The following is an 18,210-nucleotide window of genomic DNA, read 5'->3' on the forward strand; positions in this document are numbered from 1 at the left end:
TTAGGTAACATCGTATAGGAATATATTCCTTTCTGGATCTGGTCTGTAGTATAGTTGAGAAATCTCCCCTAATTCCAAAGGATATAATTATTAATTTACATATCTAGTTCTTCTAGTGGTAGAGAAGTTTTATCTCTACAGTGAGATCATCAACCTATCAATTTTATTTTGATGTTCGCTTTAATATAGGTTCTAGCAGATGGGCCACAGCCCCATTCATGAAGCAATCCTTCCTTTCCCCACTGACTTCAAATGGCTTCTTCATTGTACTTGAAACTTTTGTAAATATTTGGTCTGTTTCAGGACACTCTGTCTTCTTCTGACAATCTGCCCAACTCTTCTGCTACCAGCACTACATAATTTCTATTATTACATCTTTATTTTTTAAATTTTAATATCTCTTGGGACCTGGGAGGAAGGGGGGATGTATAGACTGATCACAGGATTTTTAAGACAGTAAAACTCTTCTGTGCGATACTATGGTGACAGATTCCTGTCCTGACACATTTGTCCAAAGGCAGTGACTGCGTAACACTGAGAATGACCCTGAAGTGAGCTATGGGCTTGGGGCGGTGGTGGTGGGCCCAGTGCAGGTTCACAGCCTGTCACTACTGTACCATCTGCTGGGGGATGATGATAGTGGGGGAAGTTTTTGGGGAGCCAGGGCATGTGTGGGAAATCTCTGTACCTTCTGAATTTTGCTATAGATCTAAAACTATTCTTTTTAAAAATTTTTTTTAATTTTTTTTTATAAACATATAATGTATTATTGGCCCCAGGGGTCCAGGTCTGTGAATCGCGAGGTTTACACACTTCACAGGACTCACCATAACACATACCCTCCCCAATGTCCATAACCCAACCACCCTAAAACTGTTCTAAGAAATGAAATCTTAAAAAAAAAAAATTTAAAAAAATAAGAAAAAAGAAAGAAAGAAAAACTAGGCATTACTTCTGAAATCAAAGAGCTTATATTCAAGTAGTGGGTGAATATAAAAAGATAAGTAGAAAATTAAAGTAGATCGCAGTTTAGCAAGTATTGTGATACAAAGGACGACTAACATAACACAATTTAAAAAAAAAAACAATGCTTCTCAACTCTGATGAAGAACCAATTTTGAAAAACAAGAGCAATTTCCAGTACCTATTAGCACTAGTAACCTCCTTATTACCTTCATTTTTGAAGAGCTATTTGTAAACTGTCAAGTACCCTATGCATATCACTTGTTCTTTGCCACTAATCTATAATGGATTCCTTGTTAAAATGAAGATATTCATTCACTCCACCTACCTTCTACTCTGGAGAACAATGAAATTGCAGTCATGAAGTGCTGTGCTGTCCTTTTAGGAGACTGCTGTCTTACAAGAATAGGCTGAAGTACATTTCCAACAATGGCTGTGATCACAAAATTGTCTTAAGGGCGCACGAAAAATTCACGAGGTAAAGTCAAGCTTGGCATTTGCAGGAGATAGAGCCCATAATCAAATGCTTCTTTTTCTTTTTACCTTTTTTTTTTTTCTTCAAAGCCGCGACATTTTTCATCTCTCACATTTTGTGTGTATATGATGAATACAGAAAACCCCCTTTGGGATGTGCGCAGTGAGCAGTCGCGGGCTGAGGGCCTGGCTTACTGTATCTACAGCTGCTGAAATCCACGAAACCGTCCACATCACAGAGAAATCAGCATGGGCCACGGGTCTCGCATGAGGCCGGTTACACAGTCTTTCTGGGCGAGCAGTGCTCTGTGCTTAGGCTACGTGACTATAGACCCAACCATTTTTCCAGATCATATTCCTCATTGAACGGCATCCACAACAGTAGAACACGGGCACAGCAGAGGGATAAATGCAGAAGAATCTAGGGGCCCTGAGCCGGAGCAACACTTCTTTCCCTAATTAGACTGGCCACTTTGATCTCTTGCCTTAATTTCTCTGAGCCTTAATCCCCTCATCTGTTATGAGAGAGGACAGACCTCTTGATGACTAAGAGCCCTTTCAGCTTTCAAGAAAAAAAGAACAGATGAACTAATTTGTTCACTGATTTATTCATTCCTAATTGATTTGTCGAAAGACAAATTGTGAGAGTGTTGTTTGTCAGTTACTGTGCTACTCGTGGTCCCTAGAGGGGAAGGCAGTATGGAAAAGAGAGACCCATTGCCCCAGGCCTGCACACGCCCTTCTTTCTGTGGGGCTAGAATTCATTAACTGTGGGGAAGTGATGAGAGATGGTGATGGATGGGTAAGGGAAACCCTCAGACTTCACCACATTTCATGCATGTAGTTAGAACAGGAATGCTCAAACTTAGCACGGTTAATGCTTTTGTGTGGTGGCTGCCCGGTGCATTACAGGATGTTCAGCCACATCTCTGGCCCCAGCCCACCTGATGTGAGTTGCATCCCTCCAAGGTATTTGTGACAACCAAAGAGGTCTCTAGACATTGCCAAGCATCCCTGAAGGCAGATCAACCTGGTGGAGAACCAGCTTGGAGAACCACCCAAGTACCCAGCACTATGCTGGAGACTGAGCAAGTCAAAATGAGGAGGACACGGGCCTGGCCTTGTGGAGCTGATGGTAGTGGGCTCTTTCTCCAACCTCAGTGCCCACCTTGGAAGTGGAAGCCTCTGGATTGCTGAGCCCTGCCCACAGAGTTTCTGATTCAAGTGGAACTGGGTGGGGCTGGGGCATTTGCATTTCTAGAGTTCTCCATTGGTGCTGATGCTCAGTCAGAACCTCTGAGCTAGTGGGTTCCCTTCTTGCCGTTGGGGTGTGTGGCCACTGGAGTTGTGGCTGACGATATGTCCGTTCTCTTCTCATGCGGTACAACTCATGTTCCCTGAGAATCAGAGTGATCTGTAGTTTTTAAAATGAGAAAATGGACTCCAAACGGGCCACTGAGCCTACAATAAATTTGACATGTCGCAGGAAGAAATACAAGTAGAGGATGTCATAACCTAGAATAGTGACAAATGCTGGTCAATGTTACAAGTTAATTTTGACTTCATTCTGAATGAACAGATTAATAGGTCAGACAATGGGCTAGTGTAGGAACCTAAATAGTATCTAATTTCAGTTTCCATGGATTCTGAGCTGTAATTACAAATATGCTTTTACAACCCACTCATTTCTAATTTGGGGACATTTCTCTGTGCAATAAGATGTGGGTGACTCCACGTGTACTCCAATCTACCCAAGATCATCTGACCCTGCGCTGCCTCTTTCTGTTCTTCTCCTGGTCCCCATCCCTGGCCCATCCCATCCCCTTCTCGGCAGCCCTCTTCGTGTGATGGGCAGTAACCCAGAGCAGCAGTGCCTGCCGTGGCTAACACACACAGAGGATTCCCTGGGTGTTATTCTGTACAAAACTCTGAGTTCATCTGTGGACTGAACATCACGATTTCCGTTTGCTGTGGTGATACTACCCAATACTGTATTTTCTTTGAAAAGCATCACCCAGGAGGAAGTGGGGTGTGGTATCAGAGCAGCGCTGGGAGGGCGGGGTGTTTTGACAGTGGTATACCCAGAAGTGAGAGCCTAAGTTGCCATTTCTTGTCTTTTGCGTCTCTAACGCAAAGTCCGTATTAGCTGGCCACCTCACTTTACTGACAGGAGAGGACGAGAGGGTAGAGTCCAGGTTCTCAAAACCCCCTTCTTGTATCCAGCACGGTGCTGCTTATACAGCAACTAGGTTCAGCAGATGCTTATTAATGACCCAAAATGGACGTGCACGTTGTTTCTTTCCTCAGCCCATAGTTTAGGTGTATAATATAGTCCATTGAGCAAGTTACCATCATTGGCAACTAATTTTCATCAGGGAGAATTTCTAAGGATACTCCGCTGGGAGAGTCCTGAGGGAATTCACCAAACTTGACAGGAAGCATTTCCCTTAAGTTAATTCATTTTATCCCCATGACAACTCGACGAGGTAGAGCTATTATTTTCCCTGTGTTACAGATGTGGAAACAGACACAGAGAAATGAGGTCATTTGTCTCAGACTATGCAGTTGTAAAAGCTGCATTTTCTTCCACAGCAGTGTCGTTGACACACCCGTGAGCTCATCCGGGGGTCTCCATCCTCCGAATCTCCGGCCACGCGAAGGCCAGAGGAAGGGGGACTCTGTGTCTGGGACTTCAGCGTCCCCTTCTCAGTCACGGTGCTCCCTGACCAGAGTGCCCTGGACCCTGGCTCTTATTTCACGCTGCTGGAGGAGGTTGTGTGCTTTTCCTCACGGATGACCTAACTCCCAGGCAGAAAACTCATAACTCTTGTGCATTAGGAAGATTACAGAGTCTCCCCCCTCTCCTGAGAGTTCCTGCATTGACAAAAAGGTAGAACCACAGAGAAAATTGTCTGTCTCCCCAATGCGATTGCGATAGAACGGACGGTTTCAATGTGGATACACTTAAGGTATCAACCCGGGGACTGGAGGTGTCTACACATTGCGGAAATATCAGCACGGTCAAGCTAATGAGCCTATTCACTTCGCAGTTACTTTGTTCGTGCGTGTGTGTGTGTGTGTGTGTGTGTGTGTGTGGCGAAGATTATCTTTTAAGAGTAAATATTGACCCAGGGACAGAGCGTACATTAAATTTGCTTCCTTTACGAGGCAGCATCTTTGGGCTCAGGATGTGATTACTCTAACTGTAGTCAGAAAATGGTGCCAAGGAGACCCAGTGCCTCGCAACTTTATGTGTTAGTTCCAGACCCTGGCCATGTAAATCCTCGCTCGTCCCAACCCGCCACCTCCAACCGCATGAACGGCTGGAGCAGGCAGGTGTGGGAGCACACACTGGCGACATCCCGGGGATGGTCCCCAGCTCAGCAGCGTTGACCTCACTTCCAGGTGACAGCTTCTGTTATTCCAGGAAACCTCAACGCCCATTGTAGCCCCCACTTTTTCACAGCTGTGGGGTAGAAAGATCATTAAACCACAGGTACCGACAAAGAGAAACGTCAGATTAGTACCTGAAGTAATTAAGCAGGTAGGCAGCATGGAGGCTGCTGGAAAAGCCCGTGTGGGTTGTTGTGATAGTCCTTTCTAATTAGGGGCTGGTAGATCACTCTGTGGGGAAATCTCCATGCTTTCACTTCCTTCCTGAGCTAACCTTAAAAGGCATTTTCTAACACCAAATAATGAACTAGTTTGGGTGGAGATGCTTAGCAACGAGGCCTGGAATCCAGGCTCTGCTCTTGACTCACTCTGTGACCCTCCCCAGCTACTTACCCCAGCAAGCCTCAGGCTTCTTATCTATAGACTGGAGCTAATTCTACCCACCTCCTGGACTTGCGGAGGAGACGGAGTGATAGAAACTATGTAGAGCTCTTTACATACATGTGAATTTACACATGCATTGTAGAGGGTCCATAAGTAACCCCTTCAGTGGTTTGGTTGGTGTTTGGAATAAATGGAGAGATAGATCCGAAGTCAGAGAGATGGAAAAAAAATTCAACTGGAGGCTGGTTTGGTGGATATGGCTAAAGTGTTCAAGCAAATGGGCTGGTCTTTGTTTCTGTGTCACAGGCACTGCTGGAGGGTGGCTGGCCTCCCAGGGCTGAGGGGGTGGGCCCTACCCTGCTTATGGCAGAGAAGAGTGGAGAAGCATGCTGGGAGTCAGCAAATGCCCCCCAAAAGAAAGGAGAGTCTGGGCTTGGCAGGTGCAGTTTGTTCTTCTAAAACTTACCCATCAGATAAATCATTCCTCTTCCTGTGGGAAACAGGGAGAGATTTCTAAATGAGGCAGTCTGTGAGTGAGGCCCCCCCGACATGAGAAGGATTGGGGGATGGCAGTTGTGCATGGGCAGGGGGGACAGAGCATTCCAAACGGAGGGACCGGGATGAAGGTCAGCAAGCAGAGAGGCTCAGATGTGTTCAGAAGCGCGCTGAGTGGGGAGGGCCAGTGGGAGCCAAAGTGTGGAGGCTCTGAGATAACGGGTTAAGAAGCTGTGATTTAGTTCAGCAAGGACTGGGACAGTTTTCTTGAGTATTGGTATAATTTGATCAGAGCTATGCCTCATTGGACGATCTGTTTATGTCGCGCATTTAAATTAGCGTCAGAATAGTAACAATGTCACCCTGGGTGTTTCGTTTTCTATGTTTCAATATTTCCTTTTGTTTCTATGTTATTTTTGGTGATATTCGTTATATTCTGCTGGGGCTGACGTTACAGAACACTGCAAACGGGGAAGCTGTCATAGTTCGGAAGGCCGGACGTCTAAGGTCAAGGTACCCTCAGAGTTGGTTTTGGTGAGAGCTCTCTTCCCACAGGTTGACAGCACCTTCCCACCGTGTCCTCACATCATGAAGAGAGACAATGAAGTAAGACACCAGAGACTTCTGCTGTCTCTTCTTCTTGCGAGGACCTACAAGGTCTTATAAGGATCCTATCAGATTAGGGTCCCAGCTTTACGACCTCATTGAACCCTAGTTACCTCCTTAAACATTCTAACTCCAAATATAGTCACATGGGGGCCCAGAGTCTCAACGTGTGTATTTGTGGGGGACACAGCTCAGTCCCTAACAGTTGGTGGGGGATGTCTTGTTAGTGTTTTCAGGTAGAAGCACAGTACAAGTTCTGTCAACAAATTCCCTTCCTTATTACTATTTCTAATGGTTGAATGTTGGGCTTACATTCTTTGATCATTATAACGCATGCTGTAGGGGTTGTTTTAAAATATTAAATATATAAGGGGCGCCTGGGTGGCTCAGTGGGTTAAAGCCTCTGCCTTCGGCTCAGGTCATGATCTCGAGGTCCTGGGATCGAGCCCCACATCGGGCTCTCTGCTCAGCGGTGAGCCTGCTTCCCCCCCTCTCTCTGCCTGCCTTCTGCCTACTTGTGATCTCTCTCTGTCTATCAAATAAATAAATAAAAATCTTTAAAAAATATTAAATATATAATATTAAAATATTATAATATATACTATTAAAATAATTAAATTAATATTAAAATATATAACATTAAAATATTATAATATGCTTTTTTCATGCTTTTTAAATTCTCTTTTGAGCCCATATTTGCAGACAAGAAGCTAATATTTAATTGGGTTATGTTTATTATACTACTTTGTAGAATACAAAGTATTCTGTGTCTTCACAGCAGCCAAAACACTTTTTGTTTGATCATTCACTATTTGCCATCTTTCTTCTCTGCCCGTTGCAAGGCACTTGCCTTAATTTATGCGTTATTTTCTCCAACAGTCACTTTTACCCAAGAAACCTATCTGTAGAGACATGTAAAAGCTACAGATGTTACTTAATTTGCCCACATTTGCCTGATGTTTTTAATTTCCCAAACTTTGGCTGAGCTGACCCACTTGGACGCCATTGAACGCTTTTTGTCTCTCATTCCTGGGTTGACTGTTGATTGGTGTTCCCTCTTCTATAAGTCTGAGGTTTTGATATTTCTCTGAGACTCCTCCTCTGTCTCTGAGACATCTCCTGCTAAATTATAGCAATACGAACACTGTCTACTCTTTTGTTTTGAAATAAAGAAGTACGCTCATTCTTACTTCACTTGCTGCCAAGGAAGAGAAGTCTTGGTATTTTTTTAGCTGATGAGAGCATATAGATCTTCTGTTGCTTTCTATTTCTTTGGAACTTCTCTTCCTCAGGTTTTGTTATGTGGTGGCCATGCTTAACATTACTGTGAAAGCATTTGGCAGATTTGAATGGTGATAGGTGAGTCACCCTGGGGAAGGAGGTGAGTCAGCACCCAGGGAGCCAAGACCAGAATCCTCAGCTCAGCACTTAAGGGTGTATGACCTTAAGCATGCTTCTGAGCCATTATACTTGGCCATCTCCCCGTGTCATAGCCACTTGCTAAAGACAAATGAGATCACACTTAAAGGTGAAAACATTGAGTCATAAGAGTAAAGATTCTCTGCAAATTTAAAGTGTGTATTATGGTGATATTTCGCAGCTGAGATAGCAAAAGCACAGAAGATTGGATGGGCAGACAGACAGTCCATCATGATAAGTGCCAGTATCGAGATGGCTCTATCAGACTGTAGTAAGTGCTCTTGGAGAGACACATGTGGGGTTTTATGGGAGCTCAGTGGCAGAGCACAGAGGGAGACCACATAATTCAGCTCAGATAGGCTCCTAAAAGACTATTTCTACTCTCTTCCTGCCCTTTTTTGGTACAAACTAATAAAGTCAGTAAAGTCCATTGGAAAATATATCAGAGTTGCAATGATAATAATAACTAACATTTTTTAGTTTACCCCGTGCCAGTCCCGTTCTAAGCATCTCCCTGTATTTGCCCATTCTGTCTGCATAGCCCTTTGAGACAAGTAATGGCACTATTACCACTTTCCAAACGAAAGGACAGGCTTAGGGAGGCTAAATAATTCCTGCATTTGAGCTCATAATGGCATTGGTTCTTTGTAACAATGCCTGGGACGTTTCCCTTGTAGTGACTTCCTCTACTACTGCCTGCTGCCTATACCCTATACCACACTATACCCTTGCAGGTAAAAGAAGTGCATAAAAAAGAAGTGCATAAAAATTAAGAGATTATTTCAAAAGCCTTCCTTTTGAAAATTAAGTTACTTAGCAAAATTGCATTGAGCATCTATTACATGTCAGAAAGAGGGATCAGCCCTGGAGATGTGGGGATGATTGAGGCTCGATCCCTGCTCTCAGAGCTCACAGACCTATTTGGGAAGACAAATATGAACCAATAGATTGAATAAAATATTTTAGGGAAATCTGGATGTGTGGGACCAGCACTGGATCTCCTCCACAATTCCACGAAGCTGACTGAAATGTCCAAAGCAACGTGTTACTAGAGAAAACCCTTTATCACAGTTTGGGTCTCATAAGTGAGGCATCCACTTGCACTCACTCTGGAGGGGTTTTGCTAGATACTTTGCAGGTGAAACCGGTGCGACTTCTATGGTTTGAGTGATATCCCTCTTCTGAGTGTCAGTGGTACCTTAAGAATTATGCAGGAGAAATCCTGGTGGGGCTCTTCTGTGTCTCCCCGATTTGGAGACTGGAAATAGGAGACAAAGAGAATTTGAGTTATAGGACCTGCCCCACTCAGAAATGGAAAAGAGCAAGCCGTGGCAAATGAGCATGGCAAGTGCTGTCTCAGCCATGCCCAGGAAGCTGTGGGGGACCTGGAGGGCTGAGTGGGTCCCAGCAGGATGTGCTGGAGAGAGGGTGATGGACGTAGAGGGAAGAGAGGCTTCAAAGAGAAGGTAGGGACTGAGCAGGAACTTGAAAGGTGAGGAAGTGGGGGGGCAGCGAGAGAGGATGGAGTGAAATAGGAAGGCATTCCAGGGGGAGGGAACAGCGTTCCTGAAAGCCCAGAGCTGTGAAACAGCTTGACACATTGGAGAAACTGTAATAGTTCTGCACAGTCCTAAGTAAGATCCTTTGGGCTGCAGCATAGAGACGTGCCTGGGAGTGAGACTTGCCAAGACTGGGTAGAGGGACAGGTCAGCTGCTGCGAGACGGGAAATCCAGGTAAGGGGAGGGGAGCAGGAAGGAAAAAGCAAATGGGCTCTGGAGCACGAGGGGAGATGCGACCTCTGCGTGCTGAGCTGAGAGCCCTGGTACCCGCCGCTGAGCTGGTAAAATAGAAGGGGCAGATTTGAAAGGCTGGACAGAGTTCTGCCTGGACCTGGCAGGTTGAGGGTCCTTGGGAGCTGTCCAGGAGGGAACGGAATGTGTGATTGTGTCGTTCAGAAGAGAGGTCTGTAGAGCGACCTGACTGCTGCACTGTCCAGAACAGCCTGGCCAGGCCGTCCTGTACACACATGTCTGTTGTAAAGGGGGAGACCACCATGAATGGCCAGCCGAGAGGTCACTTGTGAAATCTGCATTCCACAGAGAGACATTCCACAGAGAGATGGGAAGGCATCTCTGACGGTCATTCCAGCACATGTAGTATACACAGCAATTCCCCTTTCTATCTGAGCACCAAGGGAAATCCCCCTTCTCCATTAACCTCAAGCTCTGAGCACAAAAGACCAGCCCACAAAAATCTTCCATGTTAGTTTCACCTTTATATGCTTATTACAGATCTTTTAGGCTCTCTCTATATACATATATACACCTACACATACTGTACATACAGGTGTGCATGTGTTTCACAGGATTGTGGAAACTGCCACTCACAACAGCATTATATCATAGTGTATGATTCGTGTTGTCCTTGCCAGTGTAGGTAAGAGCATTTCAAAAATATTTGCTAATTTCATGGGTTAAAAATATTATTGTGTTGTATTTTATAAGTATTTTAACTTATTTTAGTATTATAGTTTAAATCAAGAGTTGAGTATTAATGGATCCCCAAAGAAAATGCATTATCAAATTCTAATATTATTTTTTCTCTGCTATTTGCTCCAAAATGCAAAAAATTTACAAAAAATTTACAGAGAGCTTAAATAGCAGAGTAAAAGCTATTTATTTTTCTTAAGGTTCTGACATTTTCCCTTTGGTAAATTGAAGCTACTCTTGATTACTTTAGATTTTAATATTTTATTATATGAATTTCTAGTTTCCTAATGTATATTCATTCATCTGTACCTAATGTGAATTTTATCTATATAACCTCTGAATTTATAGTCCTTGCCTTGAAATGTCAATAGCATATCTTAAAATTTTGGTCTTTAAATGATCATATGGCAAAATTGATGGTTGTTCTTGCTATATGACTCTGTGAATTTAAATCTAGATTTCTGTGATCACTACCACAATCAGGCTATAGTACAGCTTCATCTCCTCTCCAAAGCTTGTTCATGCTGTATCTTTATAATACCCTGTCCCCTATTCCCCTGTCCAAACCACTGCTAACCATTGTTTTCTCCAAGGAGTTTTGTTTTTTCAAGAATGTTACATAAACGCAATTATATAGTATCTTTTTTTTAAGATTTATTTATATATGAGAGAGAAAGAGAGGGCAGGAAGGGGATGGGCAGAGGGAGCAGGAGAGAGTCTCAAGCAGAGTTTCCACTGAGCACAGAGCCCCGTACGGCACTCAGCCCCATGACCCTGAGATCACGATCTGAGCCAAAAGCAAGAGTTAGGCATTCAACCAACTGAGCCACCCAGGTGTCCCATATCTTGTTTTATTTTGAATTTCTTAAATTGCTCACAAGGCCGAACATTTTCCCATATACCTAGTTATAATTATGGTTTGTTTTGTTTTGTTGGGTTTTTTTGGTTTTGTTTTGTTTTTAGTATTTCATGTAGTTTGTGTCATTGCCACTTAATTACTTGGGTCATGGGCTGTTTTTGTTTGGTTTGCTTTTACAGATTTACATACACTTATTATGTCAGAATGATGTTTAGTTACTGTCCGTTGTACTTACCGTGGATATTTTCCCTGCTAAGTCTTTGCCTTTAGGTTTTATTGTTTTCTTTAAATGTGTAAGACTTATAAATAGTAATACCACTTGATCTAGTAATATTGACTAGTGATCTAGTCTGAAGCCGGCAGAATGCTCATCCATGAGGGGCTAGGGAAGCCAATCTGGACTGCTAGAGGGGTGGGAAGTCAGCTAATGTCTAATCAAGACGTGCTGGGGGAGAGAGGCTTCCTCTATGACTCTGTCACACTGTACCAGAAACCCTGGTCACCCCAGAAGTTTCGCTCTGCTCCCCAGACAGACTTTCCCAGGCGCATGTTGAGCTGCTGCTGCTGCTGCTGCTAATTCGGAAGCCAGCCTGGAAATAGCAGAGTGACACAGCCGTCACTAAAGGTCACCATGGTTGTGACTCAGGCTTCATGAGTCCCTGATCCCTCCAGATTCAAAACCAAATTAATTACTCACGTTGAGGAAATCTTTAGAGTATCCACACATGGTAACCACTCTCGTAGATGAGGATAGTTCTTGGCAAACTTTCCTGATCGATGCAGAATTATAGATTTATCCAGAAGACCTACATGACCCAGGAAAGAGGGTTCTCAAGGCAGGTTTCTCCAGAGAGCTCTTAATCGTTAGCTCAGCTCCTGTCCAAGAATCCTAAACTCGGAGCATGAAGGAGGCCCCTAAAGACAGATCTAGAAGTCATCTAGCAGCCGTTCCAACGTTTGACTTATACAGAATGTGTTTCAGAGACTAAGATCACCTGATTAATACAGTGATTCTACCAGCGCCTCCTTTAATTAAACCTGCCAAGCCGTGGGAAATTGAGACTTCCTTGGAATTCACGAAGTTAAGAGCAGTTATCAGGAGCCCCTAAACTGTCTCCGTAGGTTCAAAAAATGCCCAAAGACCACCATCATTTCAGAGAACGAGCAGTCTTTAATGGCTCTGCCAGATCTGGGATGATGGGCCCCAGATTTCCAGTTAGGCCGTTGGTGCTCCCATGCGGGCTCTTACTATTCTGAGGAGCTGCCTTTCTTCATACGAAGGTCAAGAGGACAGCTCCTGCTTTGTTCTTCTTACCTTCTGCTTACTTAAGAGACTGAGAGAAAATTAGGGAGGAGAAAACAGTTCAAGAAGAAAGGAGAAGCCAAGAAGTAACTTTTTCACTGAGCACCAGAGAATGTTTTCAGATTAAGAGGACCTCATGGAAAAGTAGGTTAAAAAAAAAAAGAAAGAAAGAAAGTGGAGACTTGGGGGTGGGGGAAAGTGGTGGTTGGTTGAGGTAAGTGGCCAAATAAGGACAAGGAGGGAACGGCAGATGAAACATTAGACTAGGACCCTAGAACTTGTTAGCCAGCGTTATGCTGGTGTTCACCTGTATCTCCAGGTACACGTGATTATTGGTATACTTTGTTTATCTTGAGATGATAAAGCATGACTTTATGGTGGTCAATGACTTGGGTTTATAGAGTTCAAAGACTCATTCTATATATAGGTAGATGTGTGTGCGTATGTACATACATATATACACCCACAGGACTCTGAAGAAGGTAGACCTTTCTGAAATATCTGAAGTAAACAGAGTCCAGTTGCTAAATGCCCAGAGCCAAGTGCGTCATGTACATAAATAGCCCGTATAAGAATTCTGTGGTGTCATATTTAACTGTTGCGACTAAAATAGACTCACCGTTTCTAAACTCATTTTCTTGTTATTGTGGTTTGCTTCTTGGGTACTTACTTGAATAGGAGAAGAAATAAAATATCAGAAAATGTTTGCCTCTCTCTGCAACTATTAGATGTAACTCCATTCCATTAAGAGTGGAATTACAGTTCTAACTGACGGGGTCGAATAAGGCAGACGTCCGGAAAACCTCTTTCCGTAGCAAGTCAGTCTGTGGTTTGGGGTGAGCCCAGGAATGTCCTTTGTCGAAGGGGAAGTAAAAGCATTTGTTCAGATGGATTGTTGAACCATTTGAGCTTCTGGGCTGCTGGTGATAAAGCACTGGGGACATGGGAATGGGACACCAAAATAACTTTTTGTACGGCATTTGTCTTTGGCCATTTTGCAGGGAGCAATCATGTCACCATTTCTTCGAATTGGTTTGTCCAACTTCGACTGTGGGTCCTGCCAGGCATGTCAAGGAGAGGCTGTTAACCCTTACTGTGCTGTGCTTGTCAAAGAATACGTAGAATCAGGTAAGCTGCTCGAGCAGGTGTTCTAGGTGGGGGAGGAGGAACGTCCTGCTGTGAACTATGAGGCAAGTCCTTCCAGGAACTTAGAGTCATCTGGTTCAGTCTAATTTTACAGTTCAGGAAACTGATGCCCAGCCAAGCCAAGTACTTCCTCAAGGGCGTAGGAGCTAGTGACAGACTCGGAAGGAGATCCAGGTCTCCTACCTCATGTTCCATTTCCCTGTGCCATTTTTCTACATAAGCAAAAGGAGAAATGATTCGAGGAGGTAATGGGGCCGATAGACTCTACTGGTAAACTCAAGTGGAACAGGGGGACCCATAATGTTAACCCTGGTTGTTTCCAATGATTACACATAGGGTAAGTCTTCATAATCTTACAATTAAGCCTAAAGATAGCTTATTTCTTCTTTGGGCTAAGCTTAGGTAAATGTTAAAGGAATATGTAATTAGCCACTAGAATCCAGATTTCAGAAAACTTACTTATATCTTTACAAAACCCTGGATGGCTGAAAGAATTATCATGTTTTATCAAATGTAAATATTTACAGGCAGTTCACGGTAAGGGGGAAAGTGTAACAGATCCCAAGATTCATTTTGTGGGTTCAGATCATTCAATTAAAGTAATCCTGTTCTGCCTAAGACCTCTCCACGGAAGTTTACATCCCACCTCTTTCCCCGTTTCACCACTTTTCTCTATTTCCCTACATACCTTTCTTGTTTTAGCAGACACACTGTAGAGACATGTGATTAACACCAGTGCAGATTCGTAGTAACTATAGGAGCCATTCCATTTGCCTTACACAGAAAGTATTTATGGAGTGGGAGAGTAAAAGCGCCTTTTCCTTAGAGCTTCTGTTTAGCAGAGTAAGAGAGGCATTGGGCAAACTGGAATATTTAGAATAATGGGAAGTACTGGGCAGCAAACCCAAGCAGGGCAAAGTGGAGAGCGAAGGCTTGGGGACAGAGAGATGTGTGTTATTTTGTATAGGGTAGTCCTTAAAATGTCTCTTATGGAGTGGCAGTTACGGATGGAAGAGGAACCCAATTCAGCAGTTGCGAACCTCCAATGAGGTGTTTCCAGCTCAGAATCTTGGGTTTCCAGATCCTACCATGCTAGTTTTTTCCTCTTTTGCAAGATTTGTGCTTTATGATCGACTCCACCCCTCTAGCCAGTGCGAGAGCATCAAAGCTGAAGAGAAGGTCTGAATCATCCTGATTTCCCTTCTGCCTGGATTTCTCTCCTGTTTCATTAAAAGTGAGAATGGCACTTGCTCCCAATCTAAAACCTTTCAAATGTCACAGAAACCTTTGAAGTGTAAAATGTCTTGAGTTTTTCAAAGCCGCTTTCAACTTAATGGGTCTCCTGGATCCCATTCTCTATAAGCACAAGGCCTCACTGACATTTGCCTCCCAAGAGCCTTTTTTAAATTTCTTCTTCTTCTTTTGGCCTTGCCTTTGAACTTGGTCTGATCAGCCATGTGGATCAAGGGACCTTGTCAGAAAGGAAGACTTTGTTTTTCCAAAAGGTTAGCCTGCGGAGTTCGGAGGTTTTGGTTTTTGATTCTGTTTTGGTTTTGTTCTGAAAAGGAACTGCTCTGCACATCAAAGTTCAAGTATTACTTCAGTAGAATTTATTTATTTTATTTTTTTTTAGATTTCTTAATTTGATTATAATGGACACACAGTGTTCTATTCTTTTCAGGTGTGATTTACATGTTACACTATGCCCACCACGAGTAGACCTACCATCTGTCAGCAGTCAGCGCTGCTACAGTACCGTTGGCTATACTCCCTGTGCTGTAACTTTCATCCCTATGACTTATCCCCTCCAGAACTGGAAGCCTGGACCCCTCACTCCCCTTCACCCATTTTTCCCATCCCCCGCTGCGCTCCTCTAGAAACCATCAGTTTGTTCTCCATATTTATAGGTCTCATTCTGCTTTTTGTGTATTTATTAATTTGGTTTTCTTAGATCCTACATATGAGTAAGAAATCATGGGGTATTTTTCTTTTTTTAATTTGCCTTATTTTACTTATCCTAATACTCTCTAGACCATCTCTGTTGTTGCAGGTGGCACGATCTCATCCTTCTTAGGACCATATATGCTCTCCCATTAGGTATACATCATACATTTGTGTTTCGTTGGACACTTAGGTTGTTCCCATATCTGGGCTATTGTAGATAATATTGCAATAAACATAGAGGCACATGTTTTTGTTCTCTTTGGGTAAATACCCAGCAGTGGAAGTACTGGGTCATATGGTAGTTCTATTTTTAAGTTTTGAGAAGCCTCCATCCTATTTTCCACAGTGGCTCCCCCAATATTTAAAAGTGTATCCATCTTGGAAGTCTTAGATTGCATTTTCCATGATGAGTCAATAGAAGAGGGACCAACAGGGCAGAATTGTTGTCAGTCTGGGAGTCTGGGAGGTTCTGGAAATGGTAAAACTCACTGAAAGTCCTTAGGACCCCAAGTTCTGATCCTCTTTTTAGGTGATTACAAACCTCACGAATGAGGTGAGAAGAGCCTCAACACAGATCTTTCTGCCCCTTGCAGGGGCGTGGAGAAAGTTGACAGCTTAGGAGTTATGAGAAAGAGGGGCTTCCCATCTGTGGAAGTAGAGTGTTACTGTGGTCATTAGAATCGCCATTTGTATTTTTTTTTAAAGTCCAGTCTCCAGTTACATCTTTTCAAGCCAGCCATCAAAACCTTCCCCTTCCTCTTCTACTTTGGACCCTGTCAGAGTTTATCCCTTTCATAGCCAGGTTTATGGAAAATTAAAAGTTTCTGTTTATTCAAGTGCTCATACACATCCCAAAGGACAATTTAGCAAATGATAGGCATGTGTTCTGCTTTGCCATCGTGTATCAGAGAGAAGGGGCCATCAGGAGTCTGAACTGCTTTGTTTCCTTGCTTAAACAGATTTTTCCTTTTTGCTTTCCCAACATCTCCGAATTGCTAAATCTGCCACTTAGTGTGCTTATCAAAAGAAACCAACTCTCAAATACAGCTGCAGTTTGCTGTTCCTGAAATGATTAAAGAATAAACACTACAGAAAATCTAGTGGGGATGAAAGATATGCCCCTATCACTTAATCACACTAACAGACTCTTTCCCAATCTCTTGGTGGTTCTGGAGAGGTTTTCCTACCCTTTATCCCCCTGACCACAGTTCTTGTCATCAGTCACCTCCAGATCTCTCTCCTGCCTGCCCTTTTCTCATCTGTAGGTCCACAGCCTGCTTCCCTGATCCCACGGACTGAGACCACTGCCTCTCTGAGTTACGTGTTAGTTTTTGCATAGGGTGCATGGTGCATGTAAAATGTATCGTCCCTTGAGAATTAGAGAAAGAAATAATGGCTCATTATGCTTTAAGGGTTTTTACCTCACAGTGAATTTATGTCAAATGAAAAATTTTTAAAGGTCTTTTTAAGGAGCACTTACTATAAGCTTTAAATTATGCTGTAGCATCTGTCAGATGAACACACAGTAGGTTTCTATCAGCTCTTTTTAACTAGATGACAGTGACATTAATTAGTTGTGTGTTCACCCTTTGCAGATCATTAGAGGAAAGTTCCAGAAGGCATAAAAGTGTATGACATGTAGAGGATGGGACCTGGGTCATTCTAACCTCCTGAATATAGCAGGCTTGGCCTCTGTCTATTTACTCAAGGTAAAGCAACTGACTGTTGAATAGGAAAAGAACGTCGGCAGTCCAATATATTATCATATATTTGCTGCTTAAATTACCAGATTGACTTATAAGTTTCAGTGTATCACCTTGTGTATCAAGGTGATCTCTCATATACTGATACAGTGTATCACTCATATAGACCTTGGGACTTTCTCATTCTGCCCTATAACGTCTCTAATTGTTTAATGTGTTACTTTTGACTTCCCAATGGAATTATATATCCTAGAGGACAGAGGAAGCAGATGCCACCGTGAAGTTGAATTATTTCCCAGAGTTGGCTAAAGGAGTAATGAGAACATTTCTTTCTGTTCCTAGAGAATGGGCAAATGTATATCCAGAAAAAGCCAACTATGTACCCGCCCTGGGACAGCACTTTTGATGCCCACATCAACAAGGGAAGAGTAATGCAGATCATTGTGAAGGGCAAGAACATGGACCTGATATCTGAAACTACCGTGGAGCTCTCCTCTCTGGCGGAACGATGCAGGAAGAACAACGGGAAGGCAGAGATATGGGTAAATATCCAGGCTGTGAGCTCCATTTAAAGTGTTCCCACCACTAAGTGGTAAGCATCATGCTTGCTGAAGACAGAGCAGAGTTTCTGTGTCATCCTGAAATTATGACACACTCGTCTTAGGTAAACAGATTCCCTACCACTTACTCACTGATGATTTGATAATGACAATGACTGTTCTTGTGGACTGTGAAACATCCAGACATATTCAAATATCTAGACTCCTGTGTAAGGTGAAAAAGGTCTCTTAGGCTATGAAGAGTTGTTATTGATCTATAAGTGTAAAATAAGCTCAGAAATATCGCAAATTCCCCTTAATTTGGGAACCTAGCTGTTGACTATTTGTTGAGATATCTGTCTATGTGATCTCTTGATAAGATGTCTTAGATAAGGTGATAGATAAGGGAAAAGACCAGCAAAGATCTCTGTGAGGTTTGGTCTTCCCTCTCCATACTTTGCCAATCCTTGTCAATTTTTTTTTTAGCCGTAA

General features: G+C 43.1%; 1 protein-coding gene across 10 annotated transcripts in view; it reads left to right on the forward strand.

Annotated features, from left to right (window-relative positions):
- PRKCQ (protein kinase C theta) overlaps positions 1 to 18,210 on the forward strand; it is a 168,555-nt gene that overhangs the window by 37,074 nt on the left and 113,271 nt on the right. For 4 of the 10 annotated variants that reach the window (XM_044226551.1, XM_044226549.1, XM_044226546.1 and 1 more), the window contains exons 2-3: positions 13,388 to 13,514; positions 17,522 to 17,721. In XM_044226551.1, the coding sequence (XP_044082486.1) occupies positions 13,397 to 13,514; positions 17,522 to 17,721 (318 nt within the window). In that variant the 5' untranslated portion in view covers positions 13,388 to 13,396. Of the gene's footprint in view, positions 1 to 9,182; positions 9,201 to 9,278; positions 9,469 to 12,481; positions 12,531 to 13,387; positions 13,515 to 16,718; positions 16,793 to 17,071; positions 17,186 to 17,521; positions 17,722 to 18,210 lie in introns of those variants that run through there. The other 6 variants (XM_044226553.1, XM_044226550.1, XM_044226552.1 and 3 more) reach the window with 6 other exon arrangements.

Source organism: Neovison vison, chromosome 12 (assembly GCF_020171115.1).
Source record: "Neovison vison isolate M4711 chromosome 12, ASM_NN_V1, whole genome shotgun sequence".
NCBI lineage: Eukaryota > Metazoa > Chordata > Mammalia > Carnivora > Mustelidae > Neogale > Neogale vison.